General features: G+C 50.2%; 1 protein-coding gene across 4 annotated transcripts in view; it reads left to right on the top strand.

The window, feature by feature from the left end:
* The window catches only part of AP4E1 (adaptor related protein complex 4 subunit epsilon 1), an 822,644-nt gene that overhangs the window by 465,847 nt on the left and 337,219 nt on the right, over positions 1-19,578 (top strand). For all 4 annotated transcript variants that reach the window (XM_069624813.1, XM_069624815.1, XM_069624816.1 and 1 more), the window contains one exon: positions 18,709-18,823. In XM_069624813.1, the coding sequence (XP_069480914.1) occupies positions 18,709-18,823 (115 nt within the window). The remainder of the gene's footprint in view (positions 1-18,708; positions 18,824-19,578) is intronic.

The raw sequence follows: 19,578 nt of genomic DNA, 5'->3' as shown, positions 1-19,578 counted from the left end.
CCAATGACAAATATTTTCACCTCTCCAAGGGACAGTGCCTACCCTCTGAGCACCTACATGATGATGCCAATACAGAACCCTGACACCCCCCCCCCCCCGGTAAGATACAACACAGCTCTTTTTACAATTCTAGCCATAGACGAGCACATATTCCGAGTGCTGAAGTCACGTTTCTGCTCCCTTGACCACTCTGGTGGTGAGTTGCTATATGCACCACAAGTAGTGTTCAGGATCATTGTGGCAGCATGTGTCCTGCACAATGTTGCAACACAGTGTGGTGTACCGGTGGACATGGTCGTGCCCCCAACCGCATGCACGCCACTTGCGTATGGCTAGTCAATGGGCACGTGGCGAGGCAGCCCGTACCCAGCTTGTAGCTACATTTGTCACCTAAACTCCATCCCCTGTGGAGTGCACACAGCCCTGGCACATTCCAGGTACCATTCAATCATGACAAAGGGCCAATCTGTGCCCATCAAACCACCCTGAGCATGTGTCCTTGGAAGTGCAGTATTGTGTGCATCCCTTGGAAGTAAAACAAATTTCATATTGTGTTTCCAAAAGATTCACATTTAAGAGGGAGTATGCCACTACCAGCAGGTCGAACTAGCCATCAAATCACCTGTGTGTCACATAAACCATCCCATATGTCATGTAAAATGATCACCAGACTGTGGTATGCTATGTAAGGCCAAAGGAGATGGATAAATGTACAATACATAAGCCAAGTGTCTAAAACCGCTCAACGATGGATGGAGCAAGTTGCAAAACACTAGTTCAGAGTCCTCAATTTCCAAGACCCCGAATAGTCTGTACAGGGCGAGTAATTGCTTACTATACTATTAACAGGGGATGTAAGAGTGAATCTGTTGGACAGCAAATCCTCAATGTTTATCGAGTGACTCAATGTGCCATCATGTAGGGAGTGAGGACAGGGTGGAACAGACAGATAACAGTCATTGTACAACAGAACCAGCAAGTGTACAGACGTTTACAGGGGAGTGGCAGGTGGAGTGTGTGAACATGTTCGGGGGTGCTCAAAGTGCATCCAATGCGTGGAGGTGGAGGTAAGTGAACAGAGATGCAACTCACTAGGGCCATTCCACAAGTGCAGTGAGGCTGAGGCCAGTGCAGGTCCCTGAGACAAGTGTGCCTCACACTGCTGGGGGTGCCGTGGATCTGCGAGACCCTGAGCTACATCAGGCGGCCAGTCATTGAGCTGAATGTAGAAATTGAGTGAGCGAGGGATAGAGCAGAGGGATACTTTAGCGGGGAAGAGGAGAGAGAAGGAAGAGTAAACCCCCAGAGGACTTGCATGAAGTCAAGGTGATTATACAACATGCAGAGTGCAGAAGGATGCCTTTCCAGAGGGAGGCCCCTGCTGAGGATAAAGATCTTCCTCCCAATATATTGTACGAGAACTTGCTCACTCAAAGAATGTTGGAGGTTCAAGAGTGGAGTGTTTGTGAGGGAGAGTATTTAGGTGTGAATCGTTCCAGATAGGTAGTTTTCAGGCTCCACAAACGCTTGTGGAAAATGCAGTTACTATAATTTTCCACTTGCAGCCACGAGTAGCGAGTGGAGGCATTTCAGTGCCACACAGATGTGCTCCCTGCTCTAGAGCACAAGGTTAAGTTTTGTGGTCATGTAATGGTCCTGTCATAGAGTGGGTGGATTAGAAGCTGGGCGGTTAATAAGGAGCCTGTTGCTGTAGTCCAGCCTGGAGACAACCAGGGTTATGGACACTGTGACCTGCTGCTTGAAAGTGGGAAAAGGCACTGGACCACTCTGGAGGTGTAGCTGATAGTTGTACTCACAAGAGATATCTGAAAAGTTACATGAGAAGGAGTTAGTGGAGTTGAAGATGACCACAAATGTCAACATCCATGTATGTGTTTGCCGTGCAGGGCCAAGAGAGTGTGGCCACTGTGAAAATGTCAAAGCTGGACCAGGGTTTCCAATGCAAATTATCTCTGTCCTACTGGCATTAAGGCAGAGGGTGTTTGCAGCACACCATGACTGAGTCGTGGACATACAGTTAGATATGAGTGATGAATATGATGCAGATGAGGGTAGCCTGAACGACAGTCCGTGTGTCAACCACATTACACTGGAAGTCAGAGGTGATCATCACACATGCCAAGGCAGTCATGTACACGTAGAATCACCAGGTGGACAGCTCAAATCCCTGTTTAGTACCACAGTATGAATGTGACATAGAAGAATTTGTTTTCGATGTCCGCTTGGGATGTGTGGAAGTAATGAGGTGAACCACACCGTTGCTTGAACCTTGAAACATGTACACCATACACACAGTAGTGTACACAAGCTGCGTTGGTGGATGACAACAAGTAATCCGCTGTTTAAAACTGAAACCGTACATAACGATCAATGTAAAAGAACATCTTACCTGTACCCTGTCATTCAGTGTAGCCCTCAAAGTTGTATTATGACATATCCATCATCACCAGACGTAAGGATATGCAGAGAAATAAAAGAATGATACATTGACATGTCACACATAAATGCATACAAACAATAAAAGACACACAGACACCCCTTAGTGAACTGAAACACATGCAAACCACAAGTCCCTATTCAGCTAGTAACATGTCTCTGCACGCATGCAGTCAAATCTGTACACTGCATGCTATTGCAAACCGCAACAAACACACTCAAACCCCTCAATTCCACACACACTGTCTGCACCCATCATTCACATGCAGCAAAATTTCATTTGCAAGCAACACACCCACAATCATTACATGTTGTTATATACACAATGCACACTGCAATCCACATGCTGCATGAAACTGGGAGGACAGAACATAAGCCAAAAAGGTACACAAACAAAAACATGATTTACCCTCCAAACTATACCAATTCCTGGATAAGGCAGACATCACATGCTTATTATCAGGATATTGCACTACACACAGTCATGGAAGCACATTTCCAAATAATACATGTTTTGCATTGGACAAGCATACATCCAATATTCCAAAAAGCTTGCAAGGGCACACAGGACAACAGGTTGGAGAAAGGTGATTGTAGACAATCATTCACTAACACAGATCAATCGGACAATCTAAACTACAAATACATGATGAAAATCACTGGAAGGTGAGACAAGGCCACAATGCTGTGGGAGTGCATACAACGTGCAAGCGACCGGTCATGTCATTAAGGGTAATGCTTGCAATTACTGCATGGACAACATCTTGGGCACGAAAGGAAAGAAAACACTCTAATGTAAGTCATTTGTGAGCAAGAACACCACATACACAGTACTTCACATGATAAATTCTGGTCAGGGCACTAAGGACACATAAGGCACATGTACATGATGCATGCTACTGCATCAATAGCACACAATCCAGTGGGAAAACAGAAGTGTAGAAGAGAAGGGACTACATGATCAATGTGACCCTAAGGAGTTCTTGCTCAATGTGCGGGTGAGAGTGAGTCTACTACACAGAATGTATCATGCATAGCAAATGTGCCGACCACCATCCCTTACAATACCTAAGTGCTTCACACACAGGGATAAGTAGACTGAGGAATGCATGAGTACAGAAGGGTAGTAGATCACCAGGAAGCGTTGAAGACAGTAGCATGACACTGACATCCCTGTGGGTGTAATAGCACTATTACAAAGTAATGGATGCCGGGTCTGGGATCCCCTGAAGCATTAATATTGCAGCTCAGATTATGGCTCTGGACATGAGTACACAGGGGCACCCAGAGTATGAATAATGCGTATGTGACTCACGGTTAGCCTCATAAAAACAAAAACTACAAGCTCATGTGCGTGGAGGCAAATCCCCACCAAAATAGGTTTGCACTGTCACAGTAGTGAACGAATTACGTGGCACCCAAAAACTCTCAGTAATGCACTTGTCGGTCCACTCCAAATCACACGTACGATTGACTTTTCTGGTACGCACTTCTTTATCCCGAATATGAAAGCCAACACATGCGTGTCACATAAGTTGCGTAATGAGGGCCTTTCCTCTGATTTCACGTGTCCGTGCTAATTTAGAATGCGCAGAGTAACCATCACTCTGTTTCTTGCTGCCCACACAATAGACACAGAAGACCCACAATCCTGCCTATAAGCCTTTTTACCTGCCTCCTACTGCCCTGAGCTGCCTCCTACGGAGCCATCTTCTGCTGCCTGCCCACTGTATGCCTGCTGCCCACCTGCCCTGCAATTTGAGTGCCTGCTGTGCAGCCATTGCCAGTGCTCCTGTCCTTGGCCCTTTGACCACCTCAGCAGATTCAGAAGACTCCCAACGTGCCTGTACATCACCACCGCTCTACAGCCCAGCCCCAGGACCACCTTGCCCACCCACACCTGCCTCGGGGGTTGCCATGTCTCAAGCAACATCAAGGGTAAGTGGCAACCCCACGGCAGCGAGGCAGAGGGTTGTTCACTTCAGTGCCAATGAAGTTGACATCCTGGTGGACCAGATCCTGGGGCATTATGATGCCCTCTTCAACGCACCAACGCAAGTCGGCAAAGAAGGACGTCGGCTGATCTGGGACTGGATCGTGGATGCCATCAACGGCGAGGGGGAGGCAGTCCGTGACTTCCGACATGTGCACAAGCGCTGGGAGGATCTAAAACCCAGGACCTACATCAAGGCCTTGCGCTTCCTTCAGGCCGGTGCCAACCGAGGGGGGCGCAGGGGCTGGATGAACACCACTGACATGCGGTTCCTGGAGAAGCTTTACCTGGCGCTGCGCACCCAGGTCAGCAATTTGCAACAATGTCTGGAGTCGTTGGGTGAGTGTCCATGTGTTGCTGGGCTATACAGTGCATGTTCGTGTATGTTGGGAGTGTGCATCTTGGCCTTACAGCAAGTATGCGTCTTGTACGTATGTCTGCATGCATGTCACAAACCGTGCTCTACATGTGTGCTGCGAACCATGTGTCATTTCTATGGTATTACATTTGCATTGTGTATTGTACTGCAGCATATGACAACGTGCACATGGTTTGTTACATGTGTCTGAGACGTGCCCGTGTGACAAGTGTGACGGATGAGGTGGTGTTGGCAACCTTATGTGCATGCATGCTGTTCATGTGTATGTGTCAAAGATGTGATTGTGTGACTGGACATCAGTCATGGATGGATGAAACGGGTGCATTTCAATGTGTGATGTAGTCATGTTGTGTGAATGGCATTGAGGGTACTCGGATGTTATTGCTCAATGCACTGCTTGACAACTGTCAGGTGATGTGTGTGCATGACATGTGTATGTGCCCATGATGGATGTGTGTGTAGCATGCACGATTTATAGGTTGTGACAGTGCCATGTCCCCGGATGTTGTTGTCTGTTGTGATGTACTGACATGTATGTACATGTGTTGTGGAGGGGGATGATGGTTGTACCCATTAGCACTGTACTACATGTGACTTTTTTTTATTGTAAGCACACATAGGTGCACTTACCTGATGTTTGTGTTCTATGTCTCCTTATCTGCAGTTGCGTTGGAAGAAGAGGGTGGAGCCGGTGCTGTGGAGAAAGGCACCAGGGATGCCTCCACAAGGCAGAGGTGCAAGGCCCAGCCACGCCCCCTGGACACAACATCATCTGGGAGCGAGGAGGCTGGTGCTGCGTCTGGACCATCGGCCACAGCTGCTGAGGGGAAGTCCAAGATGGCAAAGTGGACGTGAACTCCTCGATAGCAGGGGGCGGGGGGGGCAGGGGACCGTAGTAACCCAGGCCATGGGGTCAGGCGGGAGTGGTGAGGTGGGTGTGACTTCTGTAGTGGGGGGCTGTGCAGGTCACAGTGGGTGTCCCCGTGAAAATTCATGTCCCTGGAACAGCGGCTACAGCTTTATGCACCTGCCAACATGCCTCAGCCCGTTCCCAGCCACAGGTGTCGGATGCTTCCACCCAGACCGACACCCCAATGCCGGCAGCTGTTGCCATTCAGGACAGAGTGGTCCCCCCTGCTGATCGGTTTTGGGAGGCTTTCCGGTGACATTCGTGATGAAGTGCGGGCTTCCCGTTGGGTGCTTCCACATCATCACGACTACGTCCGACGTCTCCTAAACAGGCTAGTAGCATTCCTTGCCTCGAATGTGCTGCGTGGCCTGTCCACTGTTGCGACCCCTCCTCGTCTTACTCCTCTGTGCTCCAGTCATCCTCCGGGGCGCCTTCCGGCCCAGATTACACCAGGGCCCCCTGTGCACTACTCCCACCCATGTTGGCTCGTCTGTGGAGCAAACATCCCTGCCTGAGTTGGGAGTCGACACTGGATCAGATGAGGTGGTCACCATGCCAATCCTGGCAACGACAGGAGCAATGGCAATGGAGGGAGAGCAGGCACCCAGGAGCAGGGCACGGGCCAGACACCTCTGGGTAATTTCATCAGCCCGCAGGGTGTCCACATGAAGCAGGCTCCGGACGCTATGGCAGCAGCAGGCTCTGAGGAGGAGGCTATTCTACTCATACAATCGTGAGGGGGCAGGTATCCAGCGTCCGGCAGGAAGCAAATGTGGACCTGAGGAATAGGATGTCTTCCATGTTCGTGCACTTTTGGGCAGCGCTATCGAGGCAGCGGGCTCTGGAGGCGAGAGTCCGCCAGGGCGGAGATTGCGCTGCATCCGGGAAGGAGGTGGGTTACCATCCTGGAGGAAACTTGGAGTGTATGGAGAGCACCATGCTGGAGGCCCTGCAAGCCCTCAGAAAAGAGCAGAGGCCAGCCTGGGGGAAGCAGACGCAGTGCTCGATGATGCCCTGGACCGGACATTGTGTGAAATTGGTGACGAAGAGGACTAGCCCGCTGTCTGTGTAAATAGTTTTGTAGATATAAGTTTCCTTTGGTTTTTTATATTATTTGGAGCAGACATTTAGGAAAATACTCCTTTTCATTTTGTTTTGGAGAGGACTAATTGGACAATCCTCCATGTTTATTTTGTACATAGTTTTTTATGGTGTGTTTCAGTTTTCAGGTTCACCAGACTGTATGGATTCTTTTTTGCAATTTTAACAATTTTTTAAACTATGCACATGTTTTTTTTTTTTACTTTTTTTTATTCTGTATGCAAGTGATACTACTGTACAATATATTATTTTATTTACTCAGTCATTGTTTGTAGCAGTTAATTTTGCTGTGTGCCTGTTTGGTAGTCCATTTAGTCGCCCTGATTCTGACCATTGGTAGTCATGTGTGTGGTTGCTTACATACATGTGTATTGTTGCTGGGTTTATTTCAGAGGGCAGTGTACACATGTAGCTGAATGGTGCTGGTGTGTGAAATGGGAGTATGGGTGTGCACTGTCCAATGTTATTTCCTTTCACATGTGCTGCATCACTCTGCGTTAGCCCTCACTGTGTTTGGGATGAAGGTGGGTGGGGTGACTGTGGGAGTGTTACATGTTCACGATAATGGCACATGCTTTACTTAATGCTGTGTAACACACATGTAGTGTATTCTCCTTCACCAAAAGGTGTTTCTACAGTATTCATTATCTCAGGTGTTGCACATCCTCTTGCACTGGGATACACCAGTGGCATTTCTTTATATTCCACAATGGCTGACCAATGCAGCAGTGTTTGTGAGTCATGCACTCTGATTGCAATGTCCTTCACACCTGCCTGGACCGGTGATGTTGGTTCGGGAATCTCTTCTGAAAATAGCAGCTCAATGAGGCTCAGGCTGTGAGACAACAGTCCATTGTTTTTTCTTGTGGCACACGTTGGGGGTATGTTTGCTTGTGTCATTGTTGAACATTTGGTCTAGGGGATTGATGACATGACATTGTGACAATCACATGTGTGTGTTGGGAGATGGTTACAGCCAGCAATTGTGTATGAGCAGATGCCGCGCTCATGGGTGTGGCCCAGGTGAATGCTTTAATTTTGGTTTGCAGGATACATGTTCCTGAGGATATTTGGGCTGATGTCACAACACGCTGGTCCAGGTGCACAATACACAATTGTTGCAGTGATGTGTCACAATGTCAGGGTACAGCATGCAGGTGATATACCTGGTGGGGTGGCCTGCCTGCAGGGTGGTGTCACGGGTAATGGGGCCTAGGGGTGTCCCATCTGGAGGGGGCTGCCTGCAGGGTTGGCAACAGGTAATGGGGCTGGGGTGGGTGTTTCCCATCCATAGGGGGCTGCCTGCAGGGTGGTGTCACAGATAATGGGGTCAGGGGGTGCCCCATCTGGTGGGGGCTGCCTGCAGAGGGGGCCAACAGGTGGTGGTGGTGGTGCTGCTGCTGCTGGGGTGGGGGTGTCCCGTCTGGCGGGGGCTGCCTGCAGGGTGGTGTCACGGGTAATGGGAGCTTGGGTTGGGGTGTTCTGTCTGGATGGGGGCTGCCTGCAAGGGGGGGGCAACAGGTGATGGGGCTGTGGTAAGGGTGTCCCGTCTGGTGGGGGCTGCCTGCAAGGTGGTGTCACGGATAATGGGAGAGGGGGTGTCCCATCTGGAGGGGCCTGCCTGCAGGGGGGGGCAACAGGTGATGGGGCTGGGTTGGGGTTGTACCATCTGGTGGGGGCTGCCTGCAAGGGGGGCAACAGGTGATGAGGCTGGGGTGGGGGTGTCACGTCTGGTGGAGTCTGCCTGCAAGGGGGGGGCAACAGGTGATGAGGCTGGGGTGGGGGTGTCCCCTCTGGTGGAGGCCGCCCGCAGGGTGGTGTCGAGGGTGATGGGGTCTGGGGTGGAGGGGTTTCCCATCTGGTGGGCGCTGCCTCTAGGGTGGTGTCACAGGTAATGGGCTCTGGGGTGGGGGTGTTCCATCCGGTGGGGCCTGCCTGCAAGGGGGCAACAGGGGATGGGGCTGGGGTGGGGGTGTCTCGTCTGGAGGGGGCTGCCTGCAGGGTGGTGTCACGGGTAATGGGGGCAAGCGGTGTCCAGTCTGGTCGGGGCTGCCTGCAGGGGATTACGAGGTACAAACCCACTGCTTGGGAAGTGTAGGTGCTGGCCTTGCGCGGGAGGCCACTTGTTTTCTGTGGGGAGCACCCAGAGTTGGGGTGTTTTTCGCACGATTACACTGCAGTTTGGCCTGGGGATTGCGAGATGTAGGCGCTCTCTAGGGTGCGGCTGGGGTTAGCGGGGTGTTTTCGCGCGATTTAGCTGGAGGAGGCTTATGCTGGGATGGAGTGAAGGATTGCGCTGTGTTAGGCATTTCACTAGCTTTTTGGTGTACGTGGAGGCGTGTTGGGGACTTTCCTCGCTAAGCTTGCTGTTTGTTGCGCAAATGCAAGTGATGCCTCTGGAAATCCATGTATATGTGTGCTGCACAAGTTATTTCTCTGCACCATGGCTCACGCAAAGTCCTTCTCGGCATGCTGCCCTTGCGCCATTCTGCGCCCGATTCCATGAATCGGGCCCAAAATGTCTCGGACCAAATTACCGGACAGACTATATAATAAAGAAGATGGTAAAATACTGCTTTCATCTCAATGAAGGAAAGCAGGGTTAATCGTCATTCATCAAACGATGTATGCAGGAACACACTTCTTGATTATACTTAGTTTATATAATGCTAGATGCGTCATCTGTAACATCAACCTACGTGGCATATTACAAAAACCTATTGTGGGGTGGGATTGGATTCGGGGAACATGTCTAAATATAGAATGCTTAAATGTTAGTCTCTCATTGGCGGCCCCTTGTCTATAGGAAACGCCCTGAGCTACTTCTACATCCGTAGTAGTATACTGTTTCCAGCAGAGAATATGGCAGCAGAATAATACTTGGCAACATTGTATGTAAAAGTGCATGGCAGGCTTTTCTGATTGGTTGGCAACCCAAAACCAACCTTGGACATTCGGCTCGCTAGCAGCACATACATAGAAACGAAACACTGGTGCTTTGAGATATGTCAGCTCTCCCCTTGTTTTCCCGATTAGTCTATCCTCTCATCGGTAGGCCTTATGCCAGTGTGCTCTGTTTGAAGATTGACCTTGCCAGTCTGCACTTCCTTGGAACATTCAAGGGAGTGTAGGCACACCATTATCTTAGTTTCAAGCTTAATGATTAGCCCTTGTTTGCGAGCTCTTCATCACGTGTTGGACCATGAATTTGTCCATTACCACAGTGTATTTAACACCATTTAATTCAATTATACTGGGTGCAGTTGTTCCTCTTGGCCTTTAGAGTCTTGCTCACTCTATCCCATATAAACTTTATACCTTTTTAATTGTCCAATATTTACCATCTGTAAATGTTTTTGTTACTCCTAATCTTTGAGAAATATGTCCTACACACATGATCTGTTGTTTCACTCCCTTCCTTCTTAGCCTTCATCTCTCAAAATAGCATCCTTGGTCCTAGGCCAATGTACTCCTCTATTTAGCAAGGGAAAAACTGCCTCTTCATTGTCTTTTCACTTCATGATCTTGGGCCCGTATTTTGAGGTAGCTGGGTTGATTGACATAAGCCGTCATCCTAAACATTGAATATATACCTCTATAAGCAAGCTTCGAGGGGATTGGGTCCTCCGACGTATTCCATATCTAAGACTGTAATCACCACAGCTGTGCTGCTTCGGAAAATCTTTCAGCGCCTGCGTCGATGACGTCGATACGCCACCCTCGAGGACCTCCTCTGACGGCCCTTGTCACTGGATGTTATAAGTAGGACGCACGAACCCCGTAGGTTCTGTTTTTTCCGCGAACGTGTTCGCTTCGGAGATCTCGGCGCGCCTCGACTCTTTGGAGTTTCTGTTCTTTATCGGTTCTTCGAACCTGTTCGTTTGTGAAGTCATCCTTCGTGATGTCTACCTCGTCTTCCACCCCACGTCCAGGCTTTAAGAAGTGCGGGGACTGTGGGTCCAAGATGTCGGTGACGGACTCGCACAACGCCTGCCTCTGGTGTCTCGGGGAGGCCCATGACACGGATGATTGTGTCGACTGCCAGTCGCTTAAGTCCAAAGCCTTGCGGGAGTGCAAGAAGAAACTGTCACAAGCCACGGAAGTCGAGGTCTGCGGGGCTTTTGACGGACGATTCGAGGGGTGACTCTCCGCATCGTTGTCGGAAGTCTAGTGGGATCCGGCCCTGGAGTAGGTCCCGCCACTCCTCTGCCTCTTCGAGGCAATCCCGGAAGCGCCGTCATCGGTCGCCTTCCCCGTCCTCATCCGAGGACTCCGCCCGTCGGCAGGTCGCTTATCCCACCAAGAATGCGACGCTGGAGGAATGGGCTTCCTTCGGTAAGAAAATGCTAGTGATTCTCGCATCGCAGGGCACTGGTCCGTCCCCGCCTCCGAGTGGGGTCCGTCCTGATCGGTCGAGAGACACCGCTCGAACGCCTTTTGGCTCGGGTGGTCGGCACGATTCGCGGGAAAGGTCCCGCTCAGACAAGGGGAATTGTTCTCGTCATGCCCGTTCCAGGTCCCGGTCCATGATGCGCTCGAGACCGTGTGCACCTGTGGTGTCTTCGAGGAAGATGTCGACGCCTGTGGCGCCGCGATCGTTGACTGACTCTTTCGAGGCTCTGCCTCCGAAGAAGTCGTCGACGCCATCGGTGCCTAGGCTGTCGAGGGACACGCTCGGGGCTCCGCCCTCGAGGCCTGTGTCGACGCCGTCGATGCTGTCGGCGCCGCCTTTTGGCGTCGATTCATTCAACGCCTTTCGAGGCTGTTTTGACAGGGGTACCCCGGGGCACGGTGGAACCCCCTAGAAAGGCTCTGGCCAAGGTCAAGCATGGCTTTGTTCCCCATTCTTACCGCTTTCTTGAGTACATCTCAGAGGTGTATGAGGACTATGATGATGGCATGGTTCCTGATACGGTGCCAGGTGAGATTCTCTCGGGCCATAGCCAAATTGAGGACCTGCGTCAGTCCCTGCACGACGGCAGTGGTCTGGACACCTCTCCGGAGTTGGAGTTCTGTAGGCCTGAGCCTGGAACCCATGCCGAATCCTCGTACCGGCGCCTTATGTCGAGGGTCACCTAGTACTTGGGGTGGTCTGCTCCCCAAGGGGATTTTCTTCAGGATGACCTTACGGATATCCTCGACCAAGGTCCACCAACTGACCCGGTACTGCCATTCCATATGGCTCTACAGAGGAGGGTGGCAGCGGCTTGGACTGCTCCAGAGAGTCTCCCGGCAGTGGGCAAGTCTTTGCCACGAAAATACCGCCCAGCCAGTAGCGACCCCTGCTACTTGACCAAGCACCCCACTTTGGAGAGTTTGGTGGTGCAGGCGGCTACGGCCCCAGCAAAGCAGGCGTTGTATCCTACCATCCCTCCTGATAGGGACGACAAGTGTTTTGATGGTTGGGCGAAGAAAGTGTTTTCTTCAGGGGGTATGGCGCTTCAGGCGGCCAACTCTGTGTGTGCCTTGTCTCGTTTCACGCACACTCTGTGGAACTGTGTTTCTTTAGCGGCTGAACATATTCCCGAAGGGGATGAACGGGATGGTGTCCTTGCTATGGTCCAGGATGGCAAGGATATGCCATGTGTGAGGCTGTTCAGTCGGGTCTGGACATGGCAGATTGCGTCAGCCGGTCCATGGCGGCGAGCACCGTAAATCGCAGGTTTGCGTGGTTGCGGAAGTCGGGGTTTGCTCCTGATGTGCAGGTCCGGCTCCTCAACATGCTCTTTGACGGGGAACATCTTTTTGGCAGCAAGTCTGACGAGAGCCTTGAGAGGTTGCAGACCTCCAAAGCTGCAGCAAAGTCGTTGGCAGCTGCAGTTCGATAACCTCTGCCTTTTCGTCCTTGGGGACAGCAATGGAGGGGAGGTTCCTTTTGTTATTACTCATCCTTTGGTAAAGCGAGAGGAGCTGCCAGTCAAAGGGGCCACCGTAGGAGTGCCAGAGGTGGAAAACAAGGTACTCGAGGTGCCAAGGCCGCTCGGGCAGTTGCCTCTTTGCCCTCAGGCAACTGCCCAGCCACTTAAGCTCGGTCATGAGGCCATGTCCCATGGTTCGCCGGTTGGGGGAAGGCTGGCGCAGCATCTTGTAGAGTGGCGTGCCATTACTTCAGATGTGTGGCTTCTGGAGATCCTAGCCCACGGCTACTGTCTTCCTTTCTGGCAGAGGCCTCAAGACAATCCACCGGGGAATCTCTCTTTGAAGAGTCCAGATCCGCTTTTGCGCAGGAAATTCAATCCCTGCTGGAGAAATGCGCCATAGAACTGGTGCCTGTAGCGGAGAGGAACAAAGGATGGTATTACCCTTATTTTTTGATTTCCAAGAAAGACAGGGGATTGAGACCGATCATGGACTTCCGCGGTTTGAACAAACTCCTCAGGAAGGGCAAGTTCAAGATGGTTACTCTCTCTCTCTCAAGTCCTCCAGGCCCTTCAACTTCAGGACTGGTTGGTGTCTCTCGACCTCAAGGACGCTTATTTTCATGTGCCGATCCATCCAAAGCACAAGAAGTACCTGAGGTTGGCGGTTGGCGACTCGCACTTTGTTTCGGGTCCTGCCGTTCGGATTGAACTCCGCCCCGAGGATCTTCACCAAGCTCATGGTAGTGGTGGCAGCGCATCTCAGGAAAGGGGGGATTCACGTCTCCTCTACCTGGTCGATTGGTTGATCAGGGCGCACTCTCCCGAGCAAGTCCTGGATCATCTGTCAGTCACCTGCCACTCCCTCCACAAGCTGGGCTTCTCCCTCAACTTAAAGAAGTCCCACTTGATGCCAACACAGCGGCTCCAGTACATTGGAGCAGCGCTCGACACGTCCCTCGGGCAGTGTTTTCCTCCCCAGATGAAGGCTCATCACATTCAGCAGATGGTGCACAAGTTTCAACATGCCCAGAGTCTCCCAGCGTTTGAGTTTTTGAGGTTGCTCGGCCTCATGCATCCTGCATTCTTCTGGTGCCAGAGACACGGGATGGGGGAGCTCATGCCAATGAGTTGACGGTCAGCGGTCGTTGGTCTCCATCAGAGTCCAGACTCCATATCAATCAGTTGGAGCTGAGGGCCGTCAGGCTTGCCCTGAAGGCTTTTCTGCCGACTGTGAGAGGAAAGAATGTCCTGATCCGGACGGACAACACAGTGGCCATGCACTACCTCACCAAAAAGGGGGGGGGAGCAGGGTCACTTCCTCTGAGCAGGGAGGCGATGCAGCTCTGGTTCTGGGCAATCCAGCAGGAAGTTTCGATCTCGGCAGTTCATCTGGCCAGAGACGAAAACGAGACAGCAGACGCTCTGAGCAGGCGTGATTTCTCACAAGTGGGAGTTGGCTCAGGAGATTCTCCTGGAGATCTTTGCCTTTTGGGGGACCCCTCAGGTGGATCTCTTTGCCTCCAGTGTCAACCGGAAGTGTGAAAGGTTCTGCTCGCGGGAATTTCCTCCAAAAGGAGCCTTAGGAGACGTGTTCGTGGTGGAGTGGTCTTACCCACTGCTGTACGCGTTTCCTCCAGTACCCGTCATCCCGCAAGTGCTGCGGAGATTACGAATGTTCGGTTCCTGGATGATCCTCATTGCTCTTGCTCCGGCGTGGGCCCGGAGGACGTGGTACCCGGACCTTCTCGACTTGTCCATCTGCCCTCCACATCGTCTTCCCTACCGAGACGATCTGCTCTCACGGGAGGGGGTCAGGTTCTCCATCCAGAGGTCAGATCTCTCAACCTTCACGCTTGGCTTCTGAAAGGTTGAGGTATAGGGATTGGGACCTCCCTGAAGACGTGATGGAGGTGTTGCTTTCGGCCAGAAGGCCCGCAACTAAGTCACTGTACCGTTGCCGTTGGCGGAAGTTCTGCGACTGGTGCAGGGTTAAGAATGTGGATCCTTTTGCATGTGACATTCCTGTGGTTCTGTCTTTTTTGCTTTCTTTAGCCCATAGGGGCTTGCAAGTGGGTATGGTTAAAGGTTACCTGGCGGCACTGTCCATATTTAAGCGCTCGTCTGAAGAGTGTTCTTATTTTAAAATCATTTAATTTCTCAGTTTCTAAAAGGGCTCACTAATGTGTTCCCTCCGTCACATTTCCAGGTGCCCGGTTGGGATTTGAACCTTGTCCTCAAGTTTCTGATGGGTGCTCCATTTGAGCCTTTGCATTCTTGCCCTTTGAGACTGTTAACTCTTAAAACTGTATTTTTGGTTGCGGTCACTTCTGCTCGCAGAGTGAGTTAGTTAAAGGCACTTTCAGTTAAGCCACCCTTCACTGTGTTTCATAAGGACAGGGTTGTCCTTAGAGTTCGTCCTTCCTTTCTTCCGAAGGTGGTGTCGGAATTTCATTTAGGCCAGAAGGTTGTTCTTCTGGCATTTCATCCTCCTCCACATCCTGGTAAGGAAGAGGAGAGGCTACATACGCTCGATCCTAGGAGAGCTTTAAGCTTTTATATTTCACGCATGTCCCGGGTCAGAGTGGACGATCAACTCTTCATTGGTTACGCTGGTAAGCGTTTGGGACAAGCGGTGGGTAAGGACCCACCGGTCGGCTTGCAGGCCCATTCTACCAGGGGTATGGCTGCCTTTACTGCCCTACAGAGGGGTGTCCCTATTCGTAACATCTGTGACGCAGCCACCTGGGCTTCGGTCCATACTTTTGTACGTCACTACTCCCTCAATTCCATCCGTGGGCAGCTCTGGCCTTTGGCAAGGCGGTCCTTTGCTCCGCAATTTGATTGGGCATTCTAAATTTCTTTTGCTAAATTCTTTTCCCACCTCCTTGCATTGGTACTGCTTTGGGAGTCTGTCATAGATATGGAATATGTCAGAGGACCCAATCCCCTCAAAGAACAAGTTATTCTCTTACCTGGTAACGTTCTTCGATGGGATGGTTCGACAAAGTATTCCATATCGCTCCCTCCCTGCCTTCCCCGCTACAGAATTTCTTATGCGATTGCGGAAACGTAAGCTGCAAGGCTTTGTGTGGTCAGACTGGCAGAAGACAGGTGCCACACGTTCTGGGGAAAAAACTACAACTGAGGCTACGGGCGTCGGGCGTCCTACTTATAACATCCAGTGACATCAGCCGTCGGAGGAGGTCCTCGAGGGCGGCGTATCGACGTCATTGACGCAGGATGCAGACGCCGAAAGATTTTCCGAAGCAGCACAGCTGTGGTGATTACTGTCATAGATATGGAATATGTCGTCGGACCATCCCATCGAAAGAACGTTACCAGGTAAGAGAGTTACTTGTTCTTCTATATGTTCTTTCTACCTTGCATTGCAGCGTATTTAAAGTTATTGACCAGAGAGTCACTTCATTTTTCTTTGTGTTCATGATTACTGTATCATTGGGTACATATTTCTCTTAGGGCTCTAGTTACATCATCATATTGTTTCAGCATAGGTACTTATTTGTTTTTTATGACATTCTTTTGCTGCCATTAAACTTAGTTTTAACGTACATCCATTCTGTTCATGGCTGCATTTCGACAGCTCGGCAGAGGGCATCATTCTTGGTAACTTTCCTCCTCTGTCAGCTTTTGGGTGAGCCCATATCGTCTTTTGTATACTCAAAGTGGTACAGGAATATTGCAAGTATTCATGCACGGGTTCCCACTTGTGGCTCTTTGTCATTCCAATGGGATGGTGCTAAGGGGGCGGAGAACAGGGAGAATGTTTCCACCTGCTCCTCTACAAAAAGCGGGATGGCTATTTATTTATTGTAATTTGTATAGAGCGCTGCTTGCCCGTGGGCCTCTGGCGCACAATGAACAGAGATGAGACAGACAACACGTCCGTAAGGGTCGGGGGTATCAGGCTGGGAGGACAGCAAGACTTAGCCCGGTTTAAGATTGAACAGATGTGTCTTGATCCATTTTTTAAAGTCTTTGTTAGATTGTATTGCCTTAAGGGCAGACCGCAGCTTGTTCCAGGCGGCAGGAGCCTGAACACCGAAGGTGGTTCCACTGAATTTGGTCAGCTTGTATCTGGGCTGCACCAACAGTGCCTAATCTTGAGACCGAAGGACACAACTTGGGCAGGAGACCTTAAGGCGGTCAATGAGGTATTGAGGTGCTTCATGGTTCTGGCATTTGTGGATCAGGGTAAGAAGTGTGTCACGTGATGATGAACAGGGAGCTAGTGACGCCCTCTTCTTGCCTTGGAGACATGGTCTATCCGAGGCAGGCCATGAATGGCCCTAAAAGCTTCCAGGACCGTCAGCAATGATTTAACATTGGCTTGTGATGTGCCCAGTAAGAGACTATTGCAGTAGTCCAAGCGGGAATTCACAAGGGCAGTGGCAAGAAGGGAGAGCTTGCTGAAAAAAATGTAAGGGCGAATATAGTTAAGAAGTTTGGTGATGTACCGACAGGAGGCAAGGACATGGGCCACATGGAGTTTCGTGGAGAGCTCGGCGTCAAGGGTGACCCTGAGGGTCTTTACACTGCTGTTGACAGATTCTACTGTCCGCAATGGTAAAGAACTTGTAGTCCATGTGTAGTTTGAGTCGCTGGGGGAAGACATTATCAGCTCAGTTTTGCCTGTGTTGAGGGCGAGTGAATTTTGCTATCATCCCAATCTGGATGGCGTCCTAGATTGAACTGATCGCAAGGTCTTCATGGGCATAAATCCTTGACCGTTCCAGTTCATCTACGAGGGCAAGTAGTGGCATAACGTACACGTTAAACAGGGAGGGGGAGATACAGGACCCCTGTGGAACCCCACAGGTGATTGCTGAGGGAGTGGAGCAAATGCCGTCAGCAGCCACTCTGGCAGACCTAGGTCAGAGAAAGGAGGAGATCCACTGGGTAGCAGAATCTGTGCAGTGCACGTGATCCTGTAGCCTGGTCACAGGTAAGGCGTGATCGACCAGGTTCAATGCAGCTGAGAGATCCAAGCACATAAAAAAGGCAGGATGACCATGATCAATAATACCGGCCAGATTGGCTTTGAGATCCAACATGGCAGTTTCTGTGCCATGCTTGGCTCTGAAGCCAGACTGCTGTGGGTTGCATTGCAGAAATTCTTGGAATTTCAAGTAAGCCACCCGGTCTAAGATTTTGAGCAGAAAGGAAACATTAGTTATGGGCCGGTAGTGTTTGTGAATGTAAGGGCCACAATTATTTTTTTCAAAAGCGGAGTGATCCAGGCTTGTTTGAGTGAGGTATTAACGCTATTTTCTGCAAATAATAAGTTGGCCAGTTTGGTGACCCACAGAGCCAAACTGACATGCAATGCTTAAAGATGGTAGTGGGGCAGCTATCTCCTTGGCGGGCAGTGGGTTTGAGATCAACCACAATCTTATAGATTTGGGATTCAGAGCACTGTCTGAATTCGAATTGAGCAAAAGACTGAGTTTTTAGTGGCAGGGGCAATGGGGGCGGAGGTGGTACGGTTGTGGAGAGACAGCTGTTTGGCTAGAATAGCTTGTTGATGGCAATAGATTTTGGAGGAGAATTCCTCATTAATCAATTCGCACCAGGCAGTGTCTTTGTGTGCTGGTTTACAAGTGTTTTTTCCCTCAAATTCTTTAAGGATTGACAAAAGCTCCTTGGCCTACTGTAGCATCATAGTATGCAAGAGAGGTCTCCATACTTTCTGTTCATAGCCAATCTGCACCAATTCTTTAAACAGTAGAAAATCTTTCTGTTCCTGGTAATATGTTTTGGTTAATGTTTTCCCATCATCCTTTTCTGTTGTTTCCTCTCCTTGTTTTGCAGTTCTCCAGATCACAAATACTTTAACACCCAAGAGAGACACTTTAACCACACTATTCATTGTAATAATTAATTAATTAATTAATTCATTCATTCATTCATTCATACCTTGTTAATCAGTATATAAGCTCCCTAAAATGATGTATTTTTGTAATATTTTCTTTACTCTGATGTGATCTAGGTAGATGCTTCACTGTCTTTTCTTGATGGATTTGTGGCTGAAGCTCTCAGCTGTGGCGCAGCACCCTACAAACCTCAGCATCAGCGGCAAGAGGAAAAGCTTTTTCAAGAAAAAGGTAATTTTAATAACTTCATCTTTACCTCCTGTTGCGGGGAAGGTTTTGCAGAATTAGCCCTCTCTGTGCTGCCTTCTTAATCTCCTCTTCTTTTTCTGGGAGCCTTCCATTATGGGGAAATTGTGAGAGGGATTTAAGGCAAAGGGAGACAACGGTCAGAATGTCCTTTCGTGCTCTGCTTATAAATATGTGAGGGCATGAATGCCTTAGCAACCCCAGGACATGCTCCTTCCTTGTAGAGACTTTGGCAGCCATCTTCAATGTTGCACGTTTTTTTACTGTAAATGTATATTTCGGGGGGATTGGGTCCTCCGACGTATTCCATATCTATGACAGTAATAACCACAGCTGTGCTGCTTAGGAAAATCTTTCTGCGTCCTGTGTCAATCACGTCGATACCCCGTCTTCGAGGACCTCCTCTGACGGCCGACGCCACCGGATGTTATAAGTAGGACACACGACGCCCGTAGCCTCAGTTCCGTTTTTCCACGAACGTGTTCACTTTGGAGATCTCGGCGTGCCTCGACTCTTTGGAGTTTGTGTTCTTTCGGTTCTTCGAACCTGTTCATTTGTGAAGTTATTGGGATGTCTTCCTCTTCTTTCACCCTGCGTCCGGGCTTCAAGAAGTGTGGGGACTGCGGGTCCAAGATGTCAGTGACTGACTCGCACAATGCCTGCCTCTGGTGCCTCGGGGAGGCCCACGACACGGATGATTGTGTCGACTGCCAGTCGCTTACGTCCAAGGCCTTGCGGGA

This window comes from Ambystoma mexicanum, chromosome 11 (assembly GCF_040938575.1).
Source record: "Ambystoma mexicanum isolate Mex_15411 chromosome 11, UKY_AmexF1_1, whole genome shotgun sequence".
NCBI lineage: Eukaryota > Metazoa > Chordata > Amphibia > Caudata > Ambystomatidae > Ambystoma > Ambystoma mexicanum.
This window is presented reverse-complemented; position numbering and strand designations above follow the sequence as displayed.